The sequence below is a fragment of the Heloderma suspectum genome, chromosome 3, assembly GCF_057233095.1.
Source record: "Heloderma suspectum isolate Gila_16-S chromosome 3, 16-S_ref, whole genome shotgun sequence".
Lineage (NCBI taxonomy): Eukaryota > Metazoa > Chordata > Lepidosauria > Squamata > Helodermatidae > Heloderma > Heloderma suspectum.
In genome coordinates this window covers 191,460,554-191,487,601 of record NC_139460.1, presented here as the reverse complement: position 1 = coordinate 191,487,601, position 27,048 = coordinate 191,460,554, and the positions used below count along the sequence as shown (strand labels likewise).

The 27,048-nt window shown below is 44.3% G+C and overlaps 1 protein-coding gene across 3 annotated transcripts in view; it reads left to right on the top strand.

The window, feature by feature from the left end:
- Positions 1–27,048, top strand: part of KCNMA1 (potassium calcium-activated channel subfamily M alpha 1) — an 829,668-nt gene that overhangs the window by 782,520 nt on the left and 20,100 nt on the right. For all 3 annotated transcript variants that reach the window (XM_084845225.1, XM_084845223.1, XM_084845224.1), the window contains 2 exons: positions 19,062–19,175; positions 23,639–23,769. In XM_084845225.1, the coding sequence (XP_084701351.1) occupies positions 19,062–19,175; positions 23,639–23,769 (245 nt within the window). The remainder of the gene's footprint in view (positions 1–19,061; positions 19,176–23,638; positions 23,770–27,048) is intronic.

Here is a 27,048-nt window from a genome sequence, read left to right as displayed (position 1 = left end):
GCCAAGTGGCTCCTTTCTGAGAGGTAGTACTTCACAGGAATTTAGGAGGCCATGGAGGGTTTGTAAGGATTGCATGTACTTAAATTAACTTTATGAGGTGAGATAGCTAAGGGCTTTTTCTAGCTTTTTAAAACTGTAGAACCTATTTAAAAGCCCCAGCAGTTTCTAGATCATGACACCACATAGTCCTAACCCTCCCTTTGGGATTATTCAACTCCTAAAGCTATTAAGAGAAATTAAAGTGGAGGGGGAGAAAGAAGTTTGTGGAGGCTGACTGGATCCTTTGCTGTACTGGAGCTACTAAACTTCTGCAGAAACCAAAGCTTCCAGTTTGGGGCAGTAATATCAGATGCTGTGGCTCTCTAGTCCCCTGTGTCGAACAGTTTTTACTTTTTGTTTTAGTCTTAGAGAAACGGAAAATTTACCCATGGATAGCACAAAAAGCCACTGGACTTAACTGTCAGGTTCAGTCAGCTTCATAGGGGCTGCCAAATCCCCAAATTCCATGCACGTATGTGGAAGCACAAAAAAATATAGCTCTTTGCTTTGACACATTTTCTTGAAAATAGCAAAGTTTACCTGTGACTAGCACAAAAGCCACTGGCTTTATCATGTATTTATCATACAAACTAAAAAAGTTATGGCCGTTTCTGTTTTCCAATGCAAGTCAATGGGAAAACGTTAAAAAAAATGGCAATAAGGACAGCTCAAAAGATCTGGGGCACAGCTCAAAAAAGATCTGGGGCCCGTGCTCAGGTCAGCCCTCTTCTAACAATGCCCTTGGTTGGGATAACATCTGTAACTCCCTGGGCAGAATCCAACGAGGCGTTTATGCCTCTATTGATTCTCTTGTGCCCCACTGATTCTGTTGCACAAATGGTGGGTCCTGCCAATTCCACTGAGCGAGCAGGACCCACTACTTCCACAACAGTGATTGAGCACTTCCCGGAGGAAGCCCTGAAACAAGCAGAAACATTTGTTTCTTGATTGGGCAGGCTGGCGGAGCTCCTTTATGTGAGCTCTGCCAACCTGCCCCATTCCAGAAATGAGAATTTTCACTCATTTCCAGTTGCCCCAGAAGCACTCAATCTTCCTTCAGCAAATGGTGGGTCCTGCTTGTGGACAGGAATGGGGTGTGTGTGCAAGAGAATTGGAGGAGGCAAAAGCACAATGTTGGATTCCACCCGCTGTATCTAAATGTTGCATACTCAACCATTATTTGAAATTGAAAACCAAACTCTCACCACACCAAAAAGGTATACAAAAACTCTACACTGATTTAAGTAGAATCACAGAGGCCATTGGCACAAAATGGTCACTAGCTTAGTTTTCATTACTCACAGAATCATAGAATAGTAGGGTTGGAAGGGGACCATAAGACCATCAAGTCCAACCCCCTGCTCAATGCAGGAATCCAAGTCAGAGCATCCCTGACAGATGGCTGTCCAGCCTCGTCTTGAATGCCTCCAGGGTGGGAGAGCCCTCCACCTCCCTAGGTCATTGGTTCCATTGTCATATTGCTCTAACAGTCAGGAAGTTTTTCCAGATGTTCAGCCGGAATCTGGCTTCCTATAACTTGAGCCCATTATTCTGTGTCCTGCACTCTGGGATGATCGAAAAAAGCTCCTGGCCTTCTTCTCTGTGACAACCTTTCAAGTACTTGAACAGCGCTATCCTATCTCCCCTCAGTTTTCTCTTCTCAAGGCTAAACGTGCCCAGTTCTTTCTGTCTCTCCTCATAGGGCTTTGTTTCTGGTCCCCTGATCACCTTCGTTGTCCTCCTCTGAATCTTTTCCAGTTTGTTTGCATCCTTCTTAAAGTGTGGTGCCCAGAACTGGACACAGTACTCCAGATGAGGCCTCACCAGTGCTGACTCTGCTGAGTAGAAGGGAACTAGTACTTCCCGGGATTTGGAAGCTATACTTCCATTAATGCAGCCCAAAAGAGCATAGGTCTTTTTTGCAGCCACATCATATTGTTGACTCATATTCAGTTTGTGATCTACAACAATTCCAAGGTCCTTCGTGCTTGTAGTATTGTTGAGCCGAGTATCCCCCATCTTATAGCTGTGCATTTGGTTTCTTTTTCCTAGGTGCAGAACTTGGCATTTCTCCCTATTAAATTTCATTCTGTTGTTTTCAGCCCAGCTCCAGCCTATCAAGATCACTTTGAATTCTGTTTCTGTCTTCCGGGATATTAGCTCTCCCACCCAATTTTGTGTCACCTGCAAATGTGATCAACATTCCCTGCACCTCCTCCTCCCAAGTCATTAACAAAAATGTTGAAGAGCACTGGGCCCAGGACTGAGCCCTGCGGTACCCCGCTCGTTACCTCTCCCCACTTTGAGAAGATCCCAGTGATAAGCACTTCTTTGAGCCCAATTCTGTAGCCAACTATGGATCTACCTGATAGCTGTTTCATCTAGCCCACGTTTAGCTAGGTCGCTAATCAGGATATGGGGCACTTTGTCGAAAGCTTTGCTGAAGTTGAGGTATATGATGTCCACAGCATTCCCACAGTCCACAAGGGAGATTACCTGATCAAAAAATGAGATCAGATTCATCTGGCAGGATTTGTTCTTGACAAATCCATGTTGTATTTCATGTCGAAGGTGTACAAAATCCAGTCTATGAAGGCCTTTCTCTTGACCCATTCAGTCCTATGAGTTAGTTTTTAGATGTCAAATGCAGTCTGCAGTTTGTGTTTCATAACCCTGTTCCATTTAACCAGGGATCCTATCAGTAGTGAAAATATTTATTTTTTAGGAATATGTGCAACTCCCCTGAGACAATTTCCTAATCTTGTTTAAACTTTTCTAGTTTCCCTTACATTTCTAAAAGGAAGGCTGTGAAGGAATGAAAATGTTCTGCCATTTTGTGTTTTGTTCTTGGTTGTAAAATGATTGTTTTCCGTTTAGAGGTTGTTATTGCCAGGAGGTTCAAAAGGCCAGAGAAGGGTCAGCCCAGGAAACTGAAAGATGGCATGGGGGAAGAAACCTAGTTATTATGGGAAGCAGAACACTGGAAAAACTCTACTGCCCTTCTGATTGGTTAAGGGGTTGGGAGGGGGAGTTATAATGGTGTATATACATGGAGCTGGTAAGAAGGCATGTCAGGGATAGCATCAAGTGGAGGCCTAGTCAGGCATCTGCCGAGGACCCCCAGCAAGCGCCCACTGACAAGAGCTGCTTGAGCTTGTTCATCCTCTTTGCCATTGGAACCTGCTTCACCAGTCTTCCACTTTGATCCAGACAACAGTGGTGGTGAGAAGGTGGAGCGATATATGCCACTGTCGACTTGCTCGCTGGCTCTCTGCCTGCCAAGCAAGCAAGCAAGTGGTTGCAATGATGAGAAAGAGGAGGAGGAGCAACAGCAACTGGTGACAATGGTGGTGAGAAGGTAGGGGGGCATTGAGGTGGTCCTGCCCAAGGGCCCTCAAAGACCTGGAGCCAGCGCTGAGTTAGGTTGTAATGCTGGAGAAAGAAGAAAGATAGAAATCAGAACACTAGGATGGAGAGCGTTGCAGAGGAACAAGACTTCAGATGCAAAAGAGGCTGCGCTGAAAGCAAGATGGCTGGAAGCTGCACTACCAATGGGCTAGGATGAGCTGAAATTGCTTAATTGTTAGGTTTTATCTAAAGTAGGGAAACAGTCTAGACTAGGTTTAGATGCATGTATTTTCCCATGTTATTTTCATATTCTAATCACTCTTATGGTTAACTGTTAAACTTGTTTTAAAATCTGGGTCGTCCCCCCCCCCCCCAATGAATACCATCTCAATAAAGTTAAAGCACATATTTTCTAAACTTTTAGTGAAGTATAAATTTGCTGTTGATTTAACCTTGATTTGATGCCTCGATTTTCACCCCACACCTAATTGCCTCACCACACTACTTATTTATTTATTTATTTATTACATTTATATCCCGCCTTTTTTCCTCTTTAAAGAGCCCAAGGCATCCTTAAATCCTCCTCGGCTCCATTCTGTCCTCACAACAACAACCCTGTGAGGTGGGTTGGGCTGAGAGTCTGCGACTGGCCCAAAGTCACCCAGTGAGCTTCCATAGCCAAGTGGGGACTAGAACCCGGATCTCCCAGCTCCCAGTCCAACACTCTCGCCACTGCACCACACTGGCTCTCACTCTCTACTTAGCAGAGTGAGTTGGCTAGACTGAGTTATGTTACAGAGGTTAAAGGGCTGCTTTAGTGGAGACAGCCAGGAAGACAGAGAGGACCACAGGAGAGGTTATGTTAGCTGGTTTGTTCACCTTCCCTTGATCTTACGGTGCAGGTTACAGCTCCTGCTGTCACAACACAAAGGCACAATTCAGTGTGCTGTTGAGGGAGCTCTGATAGGACCGCCCACTTTTTAAAAAGTTTAATAGCAGTCATGGGGCCACCCTGAATCTAATCAGGATCACAATCTTGTGGCAGTGAATCCACTCAGGAGATGGGGGGGGGGGTATCTTTTCTCCCTGCACTGTTTTCCCTGTGAAAATACCTTGCAGAGCTGCTCTTTCTCCTGTGAAAAAATATACAGGTGCCATATAGTACCTCGTATTGTTTTCCTCACAGGACAAATAGAAGGGAGGGGGGGATTTTCATCAGGAAAACAGAGTGGAGAGGGGAGAATTGAACCCCTGCTCCTCAAGCACTGAGCTCTCATTAGATTTGCAACAGGTTTTACACTTTTGAAATGAAGCAATGTTATTAAACTTTTTAAATCTGGCCATCAGAATTGTCATCATGTAACATCTAAAACAGCTCTGAGATAACACATGTTGTGGGACAGGTATTTGAAAATTAGGGAAAGGCTGGGTCAGATCTTGAACATGTGTGATACATATAGTGAGATATAGGAAACGTTAAGAATAATATATTTGCCTATACTGTTTTTTAATTTTCTATAGAAATGTATCTGTATTTTCTGATTCCCCTTATGTTTCAGCAGGCTTTAGTCTGAAAGTGTCCAGTGACTAGTCTGGTATTCTTCTTAATGTGCTTTATACCTTAGGTGTACATTTCAGGGTGGCACTTTAAAAAAAACAATGGCTAAAATATAGTTCTTAGCTTAGCTGTCTGGTTAAATTTAGTTTGGGAAGCAGTAATTTCCACACTGGCTAAATACAAGAGTCACTTTGGTCTCTCCTCAGAAATGCAGTTGTCTACTGTGCAGAGTTAAAGACTTAAGGAGTACTCTGCCATAGAGTTCATTGCACGTTGGTGATGGGTCAAGCAATTCCCTCTATGTAGTCTATGAAATCAACTGAGAAAATTTTGTTTTTCTACTTGCTTGATGATAGGTGTACATTGTACAAAGTAGGACTGAGCCCTTCCTAAAGCTGTGTGCCAGCAAAGATGAAGGTGAGCAACAAGAGGGTCCTAGGTCAAGGGGGTCCCTTGAGGCAATTTTCCTTTCAAGCATATATGCCCTTTCAACGTAACAGAAACGAGGCTGTGAAACATAATTGTTTTTAATCAATAGATTAATCAACTTGGACAGGGGTAGGCAACTTGTGGCTCTCCAGCTGTTTTGGCCTACAACTCCCATCAGCCCTAGCCAGCATAGCCAATGGTGAGGGATGATGGGAGTTGTAGGCCAAAACGTCTAGAGGGCACCCACCCCTGAACTACAGCTTTAGTGGGGGGCAGTTATAATGGAGTTAAGAGTTAAGGATACAACTTTATTTCTAAGCTGTTTTAGTTTAGTGTGTTGCTGTGATTGGGATTGAATTGTTCTTTATTATTAATGGTTTGGATCCAAAGAGTCTTTGCATGATTGGAAGGCACTTCTGCTTGTGCCAGGGGAGTTACTGGTATAGTCCCCTGCTCCTCTTCATGCTCTGTTTCACAGTTCCTGAGTCTCAGGAGTGGCTTTTTAGGAGATGCAAGGGGAAGCTGCTGAATGGGGCAGGAAAGCCCACAGTACAAGCCGAACAGCGCCCGGTTCATGATATCCAACCCAGTCTCTTCTCCAGAGCCTCACGGAGGGCATTCCTTCACCTCGGGACAGCCCCTCCCCCTGGAGCTTGTAGGCAGAGCCGGAAGTTGCTTCTTCAGGGGAGGAGCCGCCCTACCATCCCAGACTGGCTCTGCCTTCTGAGCTAAATGGTCGAGCTGAGCTGGAGCTCTTACAAGCCCAGCTCAAGTTGCTTTTCTTAAGAGTTTTGCCCTTTCTCATTTGTTTGTTTCTTTTCCTCTCTTGTTCCTCCCCCCACACGCACATCCGAGCAGGGGCCGCGGGGGTGGTGGTTGCTCACGACATGCGGGGCAGCAATTTCTGCTAGGAGAGGGCTGCTGTCAAGGGCTCCTTGGAGGCCTCTCTCAGTCTAATCCAGTAGCCAAGTCCAGACACAGACAAAGGGATTCTTTTCAAAGCTTTATTCCTCTTTTACAACTTAACAACTCTACCGTTAGCAACTAGATATGAGCAGCAGAGTACCTATGCCCTAAGTTGGAACAGTTGGTCCCCGTTTGAAAGGGAATCACTGGCAGACCCCTGAACTTAAGGGCTAGGGAGAGTCCCTCCCCTTTTCCCTTGGATCCTCTGGGCGCAGCCGTTGTTTGTGCGCCAACCAGGCACTACGCCTCCTTTCCACACCCTCCATTTGGCGCCGCTCTCTGCGTCGGTGTCGCACGTCCATCAAGTCTGCTTCCCACGCTCTGTCACTCCCAGGACTCCTATCTAAGCTAGGAATGCCGGTGGGAGGAATCTCCGTCAGCTGTTGGCCCTGGGAAAGAGGAGCGCGCTCCCCTCCCAGGAGCGACTGCTCTTCCTCAGAATCAGAACTACTCTGGGATTCTATGGGCTCAGTGTCCACCCTGACAGCTGCTTTCTCAGACCACACAGCATCCTCTCCAACTATCTCTCTGGCTCTGGTGTAGCAGTGGAGTCCAGGAGGGACAGGAGGCATCGGTGGCCAGCAGATCAGGCCACGCCACCTCTGAAAAAGCTGCAGAGGCCTTTCTCCTCCCCTGCCAGGCCCCGTGTACCAGCTGAGGCCTAAGGCAGTGCTTTTTCCGGTGTCAGCCAGCCAGCAGCACTTCACAGCTCTTCCACCTTCTTTTCTCACACAAAGTAGGTGGAAGGTGTGCAGGTCTTTCTCTTTCGCTGAAAACCGTGGGAACGAGAGAAACAGCCCACAGCAGCTCAGAGGCCTTTGATGGCCTAGAGGAGGGGCCTACCAAAGACTCCAGCAGCTTGGCGACAAACAGGGATGCGTGCCAAACGTAAGGAGGGGTGAGTGCTGTTCCTGTTCCTCGTGTGCCTGACCTTTCTGGGGAAGGTGCCTTAGCACAGTTTACCTCCTGGGTCCAGGGCCTTGTAACACAGAAGATTAGCTAGGCCTTGCCAAGCCATGGTGGGGGCAGCAATGCTTCACAGGGGCATTCCCATTCCTCTTCTCACTCTACCCACAAAAAGAAAAAGGGTAAGAAGGGCAAAAAGGACAAACCCAGGGGCCGGTCCAAGTACAAGTGCAGTAAGGACCATAGAAGTAGAGATGGTTCCTCATCTCGATCCTTTTGCTCCTCAGAAGGGGCTCCTTCCTCAGCTTCTCCTAGGCACTCTGCAAGTCCCCTCCTTTCACTCTTCTCCTCTATTTCAGGAAGTGACAGGGGTAAAGGAAAAAAGAGGAAGCAGGCAGTCAGGCGCCCTTGTTCAAAGTCAAAGAGATCCTTGCTGCAGATTGACTTGCCCTCTGAGGCTGTTGTTGTTTATTCGGTCAGTCGCTTCCAACTCTTCGTGACTTCATGGACCAGCCCACGCCAGAGCTTCCTGTCAGCTGTCGCCACCCCCAGCTCCCCCAAGGTTGAGTCCGTCACCTCCAGAATACCTCTGAGGCTAGTGAGACGGAAACTGGTAAACTTTCAGAAGAGGAGGAGGTGGAGTCCCAGGCCTGCCAAGGCCAACTTTTTCAGCCTGATCTTTTCCCCATTTTACTAGCGAAGGTTTCCCACAAACTTCAGCTAACAGGAGAAGCCTACAAACCTGATGAGGCAGCTAAAGATCAAGCCCAAGATGGGGACAAGGCTGCCTTTCCCCAAGAACCAGCTGCCCCAGTCTCTGTTCCTTTTCCCAGCTCTTTCTGTAAAGTCTGGAACTCAGAGTGGGCCAGTCCTGCCAAGACAAAACCTATTTCCAGGCTGGTTAACCAACTTTATACCCTGCCAAGTAAGATTATGGAAGTTCTAAAAGTTCCCGTGGCTGCCCTCTCTTCCTCTGCTGTTATTCCGGCGGATGGAGAAACTGGCCCTAGAGATCAGTGTGATAAGAGGGTGGATGCAGCTTTACATAAGAACTTGGAAGCATCAGCGGCAGCCTTCAGAGCTTCTGCCACCAATTCATTCTTTTCGAGACCATCTTCAGGTAGGCAGAAGACTTAGCAGTCAACTCCAAAACCAATAAAAAATAGTTTTAGGAAAATTGCTCATACAGCATCGCAGTTGGTGGACTCAGCCCTTGATGCACTGCAACTCAATGCCATGGCTATGGCTGCCAAGACCCTCACCAGGAGAAGCATCTGGCTGCCCAGCTGGGATGTCGATCCAGTCTCTCAGTCCCACCTGGTGAATTCCATCTTCAAAGGCACCAAGCTGTTTGGTGGTCCCTTGGAGAAAGTGTTGGTTGAGACCAAGGACAAAAAGAAAGCCCTCCCTACTGCAAAGAAGGAAGACAGATGGAGCAAACAGTCTTTTTCTTTCGGAACAAGTTTTCCCCCAGAGGCCGCCCAATGGGGGTGGGATCAAAATCCAGATGGAGGCGCTTTACTGGAAAGTCCACTAAAAGGAACTCTGCTGGATCCTCAGCCCATTTATCAAGCAAAGGCCTGAAGAAACACCAGTCAGCCTGACATCGGAGGAGCCCTGAGTGGCTTCTGGATCGGGGGACACCTGCTTCGCTTTGCTCAGGCATGGAGACGTACCACAAATGGACCTTTGGGTGAGGGAGACAGTGACCAAGGGCTATGTCCTTGAGCTGGTTTCACCACCCAGGGACAAGTTTGTGGCAGGTCCCCAATCTCAGGATCCTTAAAACATCAGAATTTCCTGAAGGCTATAGATCATCTCCTGTCAATCAGGGCCATAGAACCTGTTCCAGACAAGGATATCCACTGTGGGGTTTACTCCACCTTTTTCTTGGTGCCCAAGAAAAATCAGGACACCAGGGCCATTTTGGATCTCAAATGGCTGAATAAGTGGATGATCAAGAAACGTTTCAAGATGGAAACCCTCAAGTCCATTGTGGAGGCGATCTCAGAAGCAGAGTTCCTAGCATCAGTCAACCTTTCGGAAGCATACCGTCATGTGCCGATCAGGCAAGCCCATTGAAATTTTTTAAGGTTTTGTTACAACAACAGACACTACCAGTATCGGGCCCTCCCGTTCACATTGACCTCAGCACCCAGTGTGTTTACAAAGATACTCATGGCTCTGGTGGCACATCTTCGTACGAAAGGAATATGTCCGCATCTATACCTGGATTATATTCTCAGGTCGCCCTCAGAAAGCAAGAGTCAGCAGGACATTCAGACATCCCTAAAATGTCTACAGGAACATGGGTTTGTGGTCAATCTGGAGACGAGTCACCTTACTCCTACCCAACAGTTGATCAACTTGGGGGTGATACTGAATACGGTAGCTCTCAACATTTCACTCACAGAGGAAAGATGTCACAAGATCCAGCAGCTTGTCTCCCTAGTGCTGGAGTCAAGGATGACAGATGTGATGCTACTGGCACAGCTTCTGGGCATGCTAGTGTCATGCCAAGAACTAGTTTCCCTAGGCTCGTCTACACAGGAGACCTCTTCAGACCCTCCTCCTTCCTCTTCAGGAGCATATAGTCACCCAAACATACATCAAGGTGAAGATCACTCAAGAGGTAACTTTGCTGGTGGCTGGAACCAATGAGACTCAAATGGGGCCAATCCATGGTACTCCCAGTGAGGAAGACCATCACAACTGATGCCAGCCTCTTTGGTTGGGGGGCCCATCTGGACTGGATCACAAGGTTGCACAGGGACCTGGTCAGAAACACATCTAAAGCCTATACAGGCAGAACATCTAGCAGGGGTATCAAATGTGACAGCAGATTGGCTCAGTCACACATCCCTACAGGAGTCACAGTGGCAGTTGAACCCTCAGGTGTTTTTTCAGGTGACATACCAGTTCGGGAGCCCACTGGTGGATCTGTTTGCTACCAGGGAGAATGCTCAACTACCACGCTTCCTCTCCAGGTTTCACTGTCCCTCAGCAGAAAGGAAAAATGCATTGGAAAGTCTATGGCCAGGCAGTCTCCTATATGCTTTCCCACCCTTTCCACTCCTACCCAAGGTGATCCAGAAAATCAGGCAATCTTCAGCGGAAGTTATTCTCATTGCATCTCACTGGCCAAGAAGACCTTGGTTCCCAGAACTTGTCAACCTATCTCAACAGAATCCATGGATGCTGCCTGTTCAAAGGGATCTACTGCTGCAGGGGCCGATAGTGCACCCTCTTCGAACCGACAGCCTGGAGGCTGAGAGGTAGTGGTTAGAACAATTGGGGTACTCACCAGAGGTTTTGCAGACACTCCTCTCATCCAGATGGGCATCTACAAACAAGGTTTACAACACAACTTGGAGAACCTTCCTCAGTAGATGTAGGGCTAATGGTCAGATGCCTTCTTCAGAAGCGGTCACAGAGATCTTAGAGTTTCTTCAGGCAGGCCTTAATAAAGGTTTGAGTACTAACACTCTTAAGCTCCAAGTGGCAGCTCTGAATAGCGTGCTGGGATGTGATAGCAAGGGGTCTCTTTCATCACATCCCCATATTAAGAGGTTTCTTAAAGGGGTGTCTCAGATAATCCTCCGGCAGTGCACCATTTTCCCACATTGAATCTGAGTTGGGTGCTCACAGCACTTATGGGGAAGCCTTTTGAACCCATGGCATCTTTGAAACTTCTCACTCTCAAGACAGTGTTTTTAGTTGTAGTTACCTCAGCCCACAGGGTTTCTGAATTGGGGGCCTTGTTGGCGGATCCACAGTTATTCATTCTCCATGAGGATAAGGTGGTGTTGAGAACTGACCCTTCTTTCCTCCTGAAGGTTAATTCATTGTTTCACAGGACTCAAGAGATTTCTCTCCCATCTTTCTGTCCCAAGCCGGTTCACTCTCAGGAAAAGAACTGGCATAGACTGGATGTAAGGCAGGCAAGACATTTTTATTTGGACAGGACAGCTTATCAGAGTCTCTCTTCATCTCCTTCCAGCCTAAGATTTTGGGACAGAAGGTGTCAAAGGCCACAATCTCAAGTTAGTTGAAGGAAGCCATCAGGGTAGCTTACCAGGCATTAGATGAACAACCCCAGGAGGAATAACGGCCCACTCCTTAAGGGGAGGGGGGGGGCTTCTGTAGCGTTTAAAGGGGATTTTCCCATAATTGACATCTGTAAAGTGGCCACTTGGGCATCTGTACATACATTTACCAAGCATTATAAAATTGATGCTGCTGCCTCTGCAGATGCAGCCTTTGGTCATAAGGTGCTGCAGAAGGTTCTGGTGGCTTAGGGCATTAGTCTCTGTTGTCCCACCCTGAGGATTTATTTACTGCTCTGCTAAGTCCTGAGGTTCAGGAATGCCCTCCATGAGGCTCTGGAGAAAACAGAAATTTGTTTCTTCCTGTGAATTTCTGTTTTCAAAGCCTCATGGAGGGCATTCCACCCACCCAATATAGCGTAGTTTTTTGCAGGAGGAGGCTGTTATGGCTTCTGCCGCCACCGCACATGTGTGGGAGGTAGACAGGGATTCCTGGGTTCATTGCTTCCTGTCCCGATTATTGTCTGTGACAACTTAGGTCTGGTAGTTAACCAGGTATTGTTCCTTTTAATATCTGTTGTCACGCCGATTCCAGGCGTAGTTCTATTTTTTGTCTATTTGCAGCGTGGGGTTGAAGGATTGCTTGCTCTGCCAGTCTGGTCTGGGATGGTAGGGCGGCTCCCCCCACTGAAGAGGCAACTTCTGGCTCTGCCTACAAGCTCCAGAGAGAGGCACCATCCCGAGGTTCAGGAATGCCCTCCGTGAGGCTCTGGAGAAGAGATATTCATGGTAAGAAAGAAATTTCTGTTTTTAATACTATTTCCTAGATGGTTTCTACTTCAGTCAGGGGTGGATGAGGACAGAGATATTGGGGGTGGGGCTGAAGTGCACGGCCCCATAGCCTGTACATATGTTGGAATTCTCTATTCAGGCATTACTGTGTCTCCTCATTAATATAGGGTTACTTTGTTCATCAAAGGAAAACTAAACAATAGCAGTCACCCCTCTTCAGTTTAATGGGTGCTAATCTTTAAGCTTGGATGAGTGGAAACATAAGAAGGAAAATGAAAATGTGTCTTTGAGTAATGTGTATCATTTCTGAATGAAGGCAGGCTCTGTGCAATGGGAGAGGAGCTTTACACACACCCTGAACAGCTCTTACATCTCATGACTTTGCCTGTTTCTGGTGCTGTAATGAAATACTGTTTTCCTAATACCCTGTGACCTGAATTTCTTCCTGCTTTATGGGTGCTATTCCTTGACGTACAAATCCATATTTTCTCAAGTCAGCATTTGATGATGGATGTCAAAATACAGGCCATGTATTATGCATATATAGCATTACCGATTTAAGGTGTTTACTTGTCAAGCTGAAGAAAGTCAGAAACTTTACATTCACTGAATTCGCACAGCTGTCACTTGCAGTTTTTCATAATTTCAAATGAAAGTTGTGATAAAACAGTTTAGGTTTCCTTCACTTTTTTCTGAAGGAAGAAAATAGACAGCATCTAAAATTCATGCTATGGGCTGGAAAGAGGATGTTCCTGAAGGCTGGAATACAGACTGGTTTGCCTGGTTCTCTTTGCCCTGCCACCTTTCCAAGATAATGGAAATAATAATAATAATAATAATAATAATAAGAAGAAGAAGAAGAAGAAGAAGAAGAAGAAGAGCATTTATGTGTCCTTTAGAGTGTTGAAAGTGCTTCACATTCAGTGATCTGGATCCTAATTTTCCTTCCATGAATGAGAGTTCACATTAACGTACCAGAGATCACAGTTGTAAAATCTACTCCTGTAGGGTAGCGGACCCTTGGGAATGGGGCTACAGACAGAAAGGGGAGTTGATGGGAGATCCCCCCCCCCCCGCCTCACCATCACCACCACTGCTGCATGAATGGAAGAGCAACCTAGATCTTCTTGTGATCCTTATCACAAGATGGGTAAGGCAGGTCAGCCTTATTATCCCCATATTGTAGATGGGAGGGCTGAGAGAGTGTGGCTCACCCATGGAAGAATGTTCATGGCAGAGGGACTTCATGGCAGATTCAAAATGGAGGCTTCCTGATTTGTAGCTCAGTCTCTTAGCCATTATGCAAAAAGAAATGTTTTTTTAAATACTGTGTACAAGCTCCACATTATGAAGAAAGAAATATCAGGATAACTTAGAAAAAACAGTACTGACAAAATGTACAAAACAATAGAAAAAATACACAAATATATGCATATACTGGCTACATATTTGTAAATCTATGGCTCCGTCTGCTTTTGCTATCCAGAAGAATGATAGCACACTGGAACATTGTGCTAGTATCTGCCAACAGTATATTATGTTCCAGTTACTGCTGTGTGGAACCTAAGGGTCTACCTGATAGAGACCATGACTTCCAGCAGTGCCTGTCTGAAAATGAAAAAAAAATGGTGGTGGCTCTTTACAAGGCCCTGAAGGGACTATCTGGAGGAAATGCTGCTTAAATATAGCATAATGACTGCTACACGTTCTTGCCTCAAGAAGTGCCTAGCTCTTCCATCCATAGCCCAATCCCCATTATGTACCTATAAATACTCTGAGGCACATGTGGACAGTACATGGGCCACATGTGACCCATGAAGGCCTTCAGTGAGGTCTGCAGTGGGTGTTCAAGCCCCCCACCAAATCCTCCCCCCGCACCACCAAATTTTGCATCCTCCACAGAGCTTTTCCTTCCCTGTTAGGCTGGAAGAAAGAGAAACCTCTTCTTCCTGACCCAACTGGAAGGAAAGCTTAATGGAAGGTAAGGGTATGAATCTGAAAAACAGTGAAATTGGGGAAGGAAAATGTGTTTATGGGGGAAAGTGTGGGAATGGAGGTGTGTGTGTGTGTGTGTGTGTGTGTGTAAGAGAGGGAATGGGAAGGAGAGAGAAGAGAGGGGGTGTTTGAGGCTGTGTTGCTACACCTCCCTGAGATGATGTATATGCCTGAGTGTGTGGATGAGAGAGTGAGAGAGAGAATATAGAAGAACAAAAGGTTACCCACCCCTGCTCTAAGGGAATTTCCCAGTTCTTTGTCAGACTGGTTCAGAGAACTGAAAATCAGACCTTCTTCCTGCAACTATTAATTCAAATGAGTATGTGCAATTGAAAAGTTCCCTTCCACTGAGCTTTCCCTGATTGGCTTTTAAAAATACACCTCTTATCATCCATTGTACCTGTAAGATGATGAGGAGCTGATGTCACAAGGGTTGTGTAGCCACCCTTTCCCCAACCCTGAAAGGCTTTCCATATTAAACGGGACTCCCAGGAGATTCAGTGACAACATTAATTGGAAGCTTTCTTTTGGATAGTGTATGTGTTTGGGGTATATTCCTGTTTCTTTATTCTCATAGGGCCAAAAAAATATATTACTTTAAATCTGTATCTTGCAGCTACATCTCCCCCCCCCCCATTTTTATTCTAGAGTAGGCAGAGCGGCCCTGATCCAGACCTTCTCTACTTTTCTATATGCTTAAACTCTGGTGAACTAATGATAAACAGTTATTTTGATTTTGTAGGAGACATGTACAAATTTCTACAGAGCTGAAAGAAAAGTATTAACTAGTAATTATTAACTGCCCTCTAGGACTGGGAAGAGCTGATGACTGATTATTACTTTTTCATTGTTTTTTTTTAAAAAATGTGTAACAGGGAATCCTGCAATGGCACAAGGCTGGGAGACTGGCAAGCAAACACTGCTTGGCCTGGGTTTCCCACAGTGGCCAAGGCAACTGTCCCTTGCTGCTGCTCTTCCTGGTGCTTCTTCTTCAGCAGCCAAAGTGAAGAGGAGGCTTCCCTCAACTCCAGTGCCATCAATCTGTGTGCTCCCCCTAAACCTTGGAAATGGACCTTTTCATACGGATGGACCCATGTGGATTTGAACTATCTGTGTGGCCTAGCAAGCCTGAGAACCAGACACAGAGAAAGATTAACTATTTTGCTTGCAGAGGCCACTATATCACCTCTGAAAACAGTAGTGCGACATCTACTCAGTAATTTATAACTGACAGCTACACATACCAGGTCATAAAACAGTGCAGCCAACTTGCCCATTCTTGGAATTGGCAGGAAGAGACACCCCCCCCCCCCAAAAAAAAGGTCATACAATTCATCCCAATATGAATTGGGAGCGATTGGCACTATTGCACACTTGTCATCCTTCAGTACAATGGTAAAATAATCTCATCACATACACACAATCTAAGGAATTTGGACAGATTGTATGGATCCATTTTTCTTTGCCTTTAATTTGCTCATAGCACTGCTGGTTTTTAAACTAGTTCCCATAACCATTTAAGAAGCTGGACAACTTCAGCCCCATATTTCTATTTTGCCTTGAGTGCTCAGTTTCTGAGTGGAAAGGTGACTCATAAATGTTTTAAATAAATACATTTGTATACAGTTGTACAGGTCCAGCTTTTATTTGAGGAGAAAATTCAGCCATTTAACTTGTTTGTTTTTTTCACTTCAGGCATTTGCTGTGTATGCAATTTGAAATTATAAAGCTGCTGACAGTCTGTCTCACAGAAATGCCATACATGTTTCAAACAAACAGTGGAGAGTGGATCAAGGGGGGTGAGGCTAAAAGCTGTCTTGCTTCGATGAGTAGGAAAAGCCTACACGTTTATATTGTAGCCATATTCTACTTAAGATCATAAAGGACTAATTAGTTCTACCTTGGAATGGCTCTGAATCACTGCATAACATAGCCATCTACATGACGCCTGATTTTCTCCTGTTCACAAAGACTTTCTGCTTCCAGACCTTGTAAGTAGGATGTAGATAGGACACCAGGCCACACATTATGGGCAACAGTGCAGCACAAAAGGCTGAGAGTTTCACCTTTGGGTCAGGGGCTGGTATATATCAGCAGCAACACTACTGGGGGGGGGTCTATAATAACAGTAAGCATTAGGCCCCCCTTCATGCATTAATGGCATGAAGGGGCAACACATGATGACCAGGGAGGAGGGCCACTGGCCAAACCCCTGGGCATCCACATGTTGGCACAGACATCTGCAGGGAAGAAGCTTACATGTGCACAGCACATACCAGGCCACCCATCTATCACAAAATGCAAGTCTCTGAGTTTTCCTCCCCCTTAATTATTTGCTGAGGAAATAATTTCATTGAACGTCATCCTTCAAATACTTTTTTCCAGGGCAGCTTATACAAAAGTAATGTCAATAAAACAATCAGAATGATAAAATTCAATACAGTACAACATAAGAACAATATTAAAAATAGCATAAGACCTGCATAAAACCCATCCCTTCAGGGTTAAAGGTTCTGTAAAAGGCATGAAAAGAAAAGTTTTTTGGCACTGAAGAGATAAAAGCATGGGTGTCAGCCAGGAGGAGAGCCTTTCTGGGGAAAGCATTCCACAGAAGGAGCCCCACTACTGAGAAGGCACTCTCTAGTTCAGTTGGCAGGGGCACATGGAGAAAGGCCTCATTCGTTCATTCCAAACAATTATATCCCAGCCTATAACAAAACTGTCAGGGTAGGTTACAAGCCAAAATAAAAACAAGTATATATAAATGATAAAACAGATCAAGAATAACCTGTGCAAATGCAGCATAAAATCACACAGCAAATTAAAATTAATTTAAAATCCATCACAGAATAACACAGATTAAAGGTGCAATCCAATGGATGTTTAGACAGAAAAAAGTCCAACAACTCCCAGCATTCCCCAGCCAGCCATGCTGGCTGGGGAATGCTGGGAGTTGTTGGACTTTTTGCTGTCTAAACATGCATAGGATTGCAACCTAAAAGGACTAGGAAAAAAGGCTTTTGCTTGGCACTGAAATGACTTCCAGGTGGGTATTAGGCAAACCTCTCTGGGGAGACCATTTTGTAATTGGAGTGCCACCAATGAAAAGGCTCTGTCTCCAGTAGCCACTTGCCACATTTCACTTGGGAGGGACACCTGGAGAAGGGTCTATGGAGAAGTTGTTACGATCTGGGCAGGCACATGTGGATACAGGTGATTCTTCAGTTACCCTGCTCCCAAGGCAAAAAGGATTTTAAAGGCCTTAGTACAGTGTTTTCTATACAAAGATGACTCAGAAAGACTACTACCAATGTCATATGCCCATTTATGGAATAACGACTAAATCTATACTTCTCATATGATGCAATTTTTGAAAGAAAACTTTTATTAAGAGTAATGATAAGTGTAATGCAATCTCAGTGTAGATCTTATTTGAAACAACCACAAGTTATGTAAAATAATTAACTATAAAGATCGTGAATATTTATTGTTAACAAACAAAATGAACACAGAGATAGACAGACAGATGTAAGCATAAGAAGATCCATGCAGGATCAGACCAAAGGCCTATCTAGTCCAGTATTATGTTCCCACAGTGGCCAACCAGATGGCTGTGGGAAACCCACAAAAACAGCATTTTTAATTGGGCTCAGAAATAGACCAGAACAATTTAGCAGTTATGTTTTGAACTAAATATAGTTTCCAGACTGTGTCCAAAGGCAGCCCCACATACAAATGTATGGCTGTAGTCTAACCTGAAGCTTGCTACAGCATGGATAATTGTCAAGGCTATCACTGTCTAGAATGGCAGTTGGTGCACCAGCCAAAGCTGGTGGAAGGCACCCTGTGGCATGGAGGGCACTTGGGTCTCTAGAGACAAAGCTTGATCAAAGAGGTCCTTCAAGAGGAGGATTGAGAGCAGCCCAACAGGGCAGAAGAACCACCCACCAACAGCACCTCATTCTTGTCTCGATCACTCTTCAGTTCAATTAAGTGCTGGAAGTTCACATAAAGATGAATCCTGTGAGTTAATTCTCATGGTCTAGTACAGAAGCTTTCTTTGGATGTAGTGGATGAGAAACATATGCCCCTCCAGATGTTGGTGGAATGCAGCTCCCATCAGCCCTAGGCAGCATAGCTGGTGGTGAGGGATGATGTGAGTTGCAATCCACCAACATCTGGTAGGGCACTCATTCCCCATTATTGATGTTTGCTCTTGAAGGTAGGCTGTAGTGTAAAGTCCATTAGAAGTTTTCCTGGCTGCTTTTTAGAGTGCATGTGTTGTATATCTGCCACTTAAAGAATTGTTAAGCACATCATTTCCATTCCTGTTTGGCTGGTTCGGTTTCTGATACATGACATAGATAGTCAGGAAGATTTTTTTTACAGTCTGTGTGTGCCAAATAATTCTCAGGGCCAAACTGGATGAGACATGATTCATGCAGTTAGCATCTGTGTGAACAGTGTTGTTGTTGTTCTTGTTGTTTTAAAGTAAAAGCAGGTATGGGGGACCTGATCCAGATTGAGGGACTTTCAGCCTTTGCCCCTACTACAATCCTGATCTAGATCCCCACCGCACCCCTGCACCTGGAAAACTTCCATTGCCGTGAATGGGAGATTTTCTTCTTATGCAAATAGCAGGTGTACAGTGGAAACCAGATCAGGACTGCAGTGAGGGCCAAAGGGTTAAAGGCCCCTAGCCCAACAAACACCAGGGTCCTGATCTGGATCAGACACACACCTGCCTGCGGGCCTGCTATTTACTTTTTTAAAGCCATTCATGCAATTACTGATAGTAGCAGTGTCTCATCTAATTTAGCCCTCAATTAAAAAAATCAATGAAGTATGTTTGAACTATGTGCATTTTCCCTTTAAGTAACAACTCCCCCACCCCTTTCTGGTTTCTATCCAAGTCTTTTTTGCTTTGTAACTTAAAAGTCCTAGTGTAAAATTAAAGTTTTTGTGTGATGTTTTCTCCACAGGATTTTCACCACCAGGAATGGATAGGTCATCACCAGACAACAGCCCAGTGCATGGCCTCCTACGTCAACCCTCCATTACAACAGGAATTGATATCCCTATTATAACAGAGTTGGGTAAGAGAAATGCTCTCTAATGTTCATTTCCATACCTATTTTCTTTTCCTTTTTGCCAGCCGAGGGAAATAAAACTATTTCATAACAACCTTCATTTAACTTGCTGGTGTGTGAAGGAAAAATATAATGATTAAACAGGCTCCCTCTTTAAAGCATTAACATAATTTTACTTCTTCCCTTGCTTGGTGACAATATACAACACATCAGAATTTGGTCCACAAGACAAAGGAGTGTTGCCCGAGGGGGAGGGGGGAAATCAGTGTGTAGAGTGGAGCACACTGACCGCTACATTAACACAAAGTTGTGCATTGCAGTATTCAGCTGGCATTAGAGGATGGGTGGACAACCTGTGACACAGATACCACAGGTCCACAGACAGTGGGGTTTGTGGCGTGCCTGGAGAAAAGGAGGAAGTCCCGCGGGTTTCTTTCTCCCCTCTTTTCCTAGGCGGGGCGCTATGGTTACAGTGGAAATGCAACCAATGGCCTTGCTGCCCACATTAACTGGCAGTAAAGATTTACTTGTCAATCCCTTCCCTCTTCTTATGCTAACAGATTAATGACAATTTGTGCCATGATAGTGTAGGGACTGGAGTGTCATCATGGAGAATGCAGTGACTGTTTGCTTGTTTCCATTTCTGCTGTGGCATCAGACAGTGACTGCTCTCCAGCTATGTGAAGTGTGAAAGCCATTCTGTCTCTCATGGTAAAGACAAGCTTGATTTGTAGTCCTTTTGTCCTTTTACTTTCTTTCCATTTAGTTTTAGACCTGACCTGTCTTACTCCCTTACTATATTCTCTTTCTGTGCCTTCTTCCCCCCGACCCCCAATCTCCTCCTAAACACTTTACTTATTAGCTAAGCCTGGCAAACTTCTGCCTTTGGTTTCAATCAGTCAGGAAAAAAACAGTGGAACTCACATTCTAATGATAACTGAACTGGGTAAGAAGTGCCTTTTTCCTTCACATCAACTGTCTTTTGTTTTATAGTTGTTTCTACTGTCATTGGCTTTCTCTTTTATTTATCTGGCTGTATCAGAGGGAGCTACCCTCATAGCACTGCTTTGAATGTGTTTTATTTGTGATTCTAGTTGAAATCGACTGTCTTGTTCTGGCTTTTCTTAATGATTTTTTTTCCACACACAGCATCAGTAAATCTTTGATCACACTCATCTGACCTGCCGGCTGTTTCCATAGTATCTTCACACCAATTCATTTTTCTTTGGTCTAGACCTCCCCGCGTCCCTTGCTTTGCTTTCTCTTCTTTTTTAAAAATTCTAGCCACCTGTCAATTTGACTGACATGTCTTAACAGCTCTCAAAGGAGTCAGAGAAGAAATAAAAAGTATGGGGAGAAAGAAATACCAGTATCACACCTTCCCTTAAGCTGTTTGTTGTTGGTTTGTTTGTTTTGTGGCCAAGTTTTCACTTAGAAGCTTAGGGTTCTGAAGTCCCGAAACCAGCTAAGCTTCTAAGCAGGATTCTTCAGCAAAGTGAGATTTTGATTAGCACGTCCTGTGATGACGCTCTGAACTCTTAAACCAATCCCACCCCCACCCCCTCCTAGCTGAGAGACCTTTCATACAAATCCCAGCAGGAGAACATAGGCCATGAAGATAAAGCTACTGAGGTTTGAGGCCGAGGCTTACCCTTTCAACATTCATATGAGATTTTGCTGTGACTCTGAAATTGTCACCGTATAACAGGTGAGAAAGCTTTTGTGTCAGGTATTAGCCTTATGTGAGTTATTAGTCTTACAAGCCTGCCTGTGGTAAGTGGAATATACAGTGTTATTGAAGATTTGTGCCTTGGTTTAATTTACCATTTGAGAAAAGGCCCTGTCTTTCCCAGAGGTACATTTCTGAAGTGGCATGCCTTCTTTCAAGCAGCTGGTTCCAAAAAAAAGAGAAAATAAATGAAAGACTATTAAACAAAACAGCTTTATTGTTAAAGGAGCTATTGAAAGGAATCTGTTTTTATATTCATTGACTTATAAGACTAGTATATAGAACTAGTTGCAGCAAAAGAGAACGACAGAGTTGGAGAGTCTAAGTTTAATCTCAGCTCTAGACCGTTCATACTGTCAAACAGGCTGGGGGTTTTTTCTTTCCACAATACCTCTTGGCTATCCCCAGTATGAAACATTGTAGAGAAATTAGGCTGCATGTGGGTATAGCCAGCAGTACTACCTGTGATCATGGCAGGAGAAAAAAGTGTTGTCAGGATCCCTCAAACTGCTGCCAGCCACCACTTGCGATGCCTGTGTGTAGCATGATTCACACCAACATTTTTCCACCAGGAAGAAGGCAACTGGGGTCAGAAGGAGAAACACACAATCAGTTTGCATGTGTAAACAGGCCCCATGTCATACTCAATGGCATTTCAGAGCTCCTCTCAATAAAATGGGGGGTCATAAATTCCTCTTCATAGATGCCTTTTTGAGAAAACTATAAGCTTTGACCCTATGAAAGAAAATCATAATCAGGATCCAAAGAACTCTGAAACCGAGAGCACATTAGCTTTTCTGCATAGTTCTGGCCTTGAGTGCAAGTTGGGTTTTTTTACAAGTAACCTTCATGGAGCCTCTGATCTGGATCAGGGCCCTAGCATGGGCCCATACCTGCAATTTACATTGCCAAAAAAGGGTATTTTGCAACAAATACATCCCTTTTTGGCAATGCAAATTTCAGGCTCTAGGATCCTGATCTGAACTGGGGGCTTCACACTAACATTTTGTCAAACTAAACCAACCCCCCCACCACCAAAAATGCAGCCCTCCACTTGAGGCAGGAACTATGCAGAAAAGGAAGTGTGTAGTTTGGCCCTAAGTTCCCCAAGTCCAAGGAGGCTTATCCTTAAATAGAGACCCCCCCCCCCTTCTTCACTTCCAGGGAGACATGGCAAATGCTTTTGAAACTGGTGAGAGTTTGCAAATATTGCCAATATGGGACTGTGGTCTTCTGTTTAAAGACGACATGTAAAACATGACTTTTATCATGTAGTTCAGTGTTGCATTGTTGTTGTTTTCTTTAACCAACAGCCTGCATGAGAGAGGGCAAGCCAGATTGGGACCATGGCCCCTGCTGCAAGCCCAGTTGGAATCCCCCTTGTGCCTGCAACGGAAGGACTGGGAGCTGATGAAAGGGATGAAGGGGAATGTTTCGGTCCTGATCTGGCTCCCCTGTGACAATTATTGGTTAAACAAAAAAAATGCTGTGCAACGCCAAACTACATGAAAAAGTCTAGTTTGTCTAGGTTCTCCCTAAAGTCATTGAGGAGGAAACAAGACTACGCCTCTTGGTCCATGCATTGAGCATGGCCTACTTGCATACACCTGTATGAGTCTACGTGTTCCACATGATTTTGAATCCCGCTACATCAGTGTTAGCAACAGCTTGGAGCACATACAAACATAGAGCTTTAAGCACAAAAGGCACCCCTTTCAGATGTCATGCTGGAGGTCAGAAGTAATGACAGGGGCAAGACCAGCAGGCGTGGTGTCAATCCCCCTTCCATGCATTTTGTGTACATGTGGAGGCAAACACAAGTATCGTGTACATTTGCCTGGGCTGTACCACTCCAGTCTGCAGGTGGAAGCTAACATGGTGGATTGCTCCTCTGCAAAAAGTGATTCCTATACATAGAAAAGTAGTGTACCAGTGAGAAGGCTAGACTAGAACACATCTCCCTACCATAGCTTTCTATATGGAGGGATTTTATTCTATGAAGAAACAGGCAATTATGTTTGTTCTCATCAGCAAACTGTAGTCATAAAGCTGACCCAGAAATTCACCACTTCAGACTAGGCCTGAAGGCTGCCAGAATTTTCCCAGTATAAACAGGTGCTCAAATAAGTTATGTGGAGCACATCAATGTATTTATGTGTTGTAACCTTTATTTGTAAATGAATATCAACTATATGGTATGCTGTAGACCAGAAACCCACCCAAACAGGAACTTACTGCTATTAGGGCCAGATAATATGGTTCAGACAATATCTCCAGTTCTTTAATTACCTTTCTTGCCAACTTAATTTCATTGCTCCTATTTTTTATAGCAGCCATTTAATTTCAGGTCAGATTCCTCAAATGTGCCACACCAGAACAATTACAGGAAGACAGGCCTTTACTTGTCTTCGAGCTTAAAGGGTATTTTGTGGGATCTCTACTGCACAAGACAGTCCCTACTGTGGTTAGGGTACATACTCCAAATGGTGCCAAGGAATGCCCCACCTGAGAAGGTCAATTTTGGTACTTCACGGTATTCATATTTCATAAAGATCAACTGCTTTCCCCCCCAAATGCATTATTTTGCATCCATGTTAATGTCATTCTCAATAGCATTTAAGCATTCAAGACATGCTTACATTTCTGGGCACACAAACTTTTTTTCTTCTTCACACGTATCCTGTGAATGTAATCTGCTGGTGCTTGGAAACAACCTTCTTTAAAATTGTTATCTTTTTAGTGAATGATTCAAATGTTCAGTTTCTGGACCAAGATGATGATGATGACCCTGACACAGAACTGTATCTCACACAGCCTTTTGCATGTGGAACTGCATTCGCGGTCAGCGTGCTGGATTCCCTCATGAGCGCGGTGAGCACCCAGTGTATCCTGTTTCCTGATTGCAGAGAAAGCGGAACCTGCGGTTTCAGTCACAGCTGCACATTTGTCTTATGACCAGCTTGGGAGGAGACCCTCCCTCTTACCCTTCCCATGTTCGTATATCTCACTCTGCATATCTGTCTGCATGTCCTTTCCCTCCCATGTCCTCCCGGTCATCATTCTGAGCATGTGACTCATAAATCCCTTCACAGGCTTTCCCTTCACTCCCAGATCTGGCACCAGCTTCTTATCCTTACCTTCAACGCCCTCCACGGCCTTGCCTCTCCTTATCGCTCTGCATTTATATCCAGACACATATCCTGTAACCTTCGCTCATCCACCTGCACCACCCTCAGCCATCCAATGGTATTCTGCACCCTGAAACAACTTTAGTTTTCCCTTATGCCTATAACTGCCTCCTAGACACCTCCATGCGACCACCTCCCTTATTCCCTTTAAGTCTCTCCTCAGAACTCACCTTTTCCAGGAAGCCTTTGGATCACCCTCCTCGTCCCTATACCTTATTTTAACTAAGCCTCATGTTGGCCTCTTTTCTCCATGGAGGTGTGACTGGCACCAACATTGCACTTATTTTGGCGCTATCTTTAAACATTGGCTAAGGTGAATATGGGAAGAGATAAAGAGGCAGAGCTGGCAGCGGAGCATTGCTAGAGTCTGAAGGAAAAGAGGGCGTGTGGCAGAAGCAAGCAGCCTAAGAAAGCGGATGTGGAGGGATGTGGCTACAGACAGCCAACACAAGGAATACTGCTGGGGAATGAAGGAGTTCTCCAATGAGATAGTTTCTCTTACATATGAGAATTTATCTCTTCCTTGAAGAAGCATCTTCATTAAGATTTTGCAGCATGCAGATTTATTTAAATTGAGCCAATCAGTCAAAAGCAAGGCAATTAATCTATTAAAAAAAATGTTGGTTGACAACCACAATGAAACTATAAGTCTTACACTATAGTTCCCTGCGGTTGAGAAATATTATCAGGCAATAAACCACTCTCTGATTTACTTTATGATAATATCAAAGAATATCTTACGAATCTGTGTGCTAGATTCATAGTATAATACATTAGAAAGTATTACTCTTTTTTGCCCTGTTTAGGGTTTAATTCCTATGATGTCATGGGCTTTAAGACAGATTTCAATTCAGGATTGTCAACATTTGGAGATCCATTATTTTTAAAGTAACACTATACCAAGAAAAATGTATTCATATATATCATGATTTGCCTTAAATACTGATGGAAAGAATACTCCAAAACTTAAAAGGCACTGGAATTTCTCTTTAAGTTACTCTATGCAAACTGCAAATATTTTAAATGTGGCAGCTATGACACCAAAAATGACAAAATGCCAGTAGAAAGTATTAAAGAGTTCTAGTAATTTTCAGTTAAATTTTCTGTAAAAGACCAATTAGTTTAAGGAGCGTGACAGCTTTAATAGTGAACCATAAGGTCTTGTGATTGTTCCGTTTTTTAAAATAGTAGGGGAGGAACCCAGAAAAAAGCCCCCAAATGTTTGCAGTCCAAAAGAGCTTGTGATAAAATGCAGAAGATGGGGCTAGGTGGCACTGCAAGCTTAAATATAGAGATCAGAAATAGCTGTCCTAAGCCATGGTTGTGCATTTCCTTTGTCCTTCATTCAGTGGACATGTTCATACTGGAATGGTTGCAGCACTCATAGGACTCTCTAGTTGGCACTTGCAGTTGCAAATTAAAGGCTCTTTACTAGTAGTTGTGTGTCTTCCCTTAAAAAGAATAGTACTAAATTTTATCGCCCTTCTACATTAATCTGGAGTGTTTTCTTACAGTGATTGGCAGATTCAGGTTTGCGGCCTTTCCCCTTAGATTGATCAGAAAATAGTTTTCAAATTAATTTTAGCATGTGGCTCTACTATTGCATTCACAGGTCAAAGACTTTAGCCAATAGTAAAATGTTTGGTAAAAAGTTCCAAATGTTTGGTTCTGGGGCAGCTGCAAGATTTTACATTTCAGGACATCTTCTCAATCTTTTGTTTGTGTGTGTAATATAAGAACAAAATATTAGTTCCCATCCTCTCAAAGTAAATTGAATTGAGATAGTAAGCAAGATGGCAGCTACATGCAAAGGAGGGCAAGGTTACAGACTGTTATGTTTAATGGTAGCATAGAAGATATTTCAGCAACTATAGCTTTTCTTACCCTGGTTTAATAAGTTGCTTTTGCCCAAATCTCTTCTACCTACTATGAAAGGTACAGGAGTCCTGCCCACCATGAGAAACATAACGAGTATAACTCTGGGGATGAAACATACTCAATCTAGCTCTATAAACAGCATCTTTTTAGCACTGTATGAAGTCACTGTAATACCTACTCTAATCCCTTCCTGTTGAAACTCAAACCAGCAATAAACTTGTTAACCAGAAGCAGAGCCTTTGCTGTCCATAGTGTGGCCAGAGTCAAAGAGGGATAGGGCTCCTGCACCTTTAACGGTTGGATAGAGGAGACAGGAGAGTGTGATTGGGAGGGATACATGTGCCAAAATTCCCTCTTATACCCAGCCATTAAAGGTAGATAAGCCCTACCCCCCATTGCATTTGGTTTCCCTAACAACCAGCACGTATCAATACTCTTTAGTCTTTCTAGAATCATATTTTTGAATGTTCCCCTATGATAAAATACCACCAACCCCCCTTCAACTAGAACCAGCACACAGGAAATTCTCCTTGGTATCCTAGTTTTTACTTGCAGGGCACTTATTATGTAGGGAAGCATTCAAAAATGCCATTCCCCTCCTGTGGTATGAATAGTATACCCATACTACCACCTCAAGATTCTATCCACTCATTCTCCTGCAGGGTTAAGGAAAGCAAATGGTGGCAGTACCACTTAAGTCAGGGTGTGGCACATTTGTGCATCCGGATCCCTCAGTTGGAGACTAATGGTTTAGATAATGGTGCTGGCTGGGAGTTTTGTGAGTTGCAGTCCAACACATCTGGGAGAGCACAAGGTTGAGGAAAGCTAATGTAAGGCTTTTAATACAAGCCAATAAAAATGTCTACTGAGGCATACTGATCACTACAGCATCACACCAATGCAAACCTTGATAGGATGCCAGCAGCATGCAATGCTTCAAATATTTTGGATCAAGTTGCCAGTCACTGACAGGTCTTGCCTAATGCTGCTTTTTCCAAAGACAGTGGATTAGATTTGCCAACAAAATGTTGTCTACATGCAAAATTTCACCTGCTAAACAAATTTGGGGGTTTCTTGCCATCAG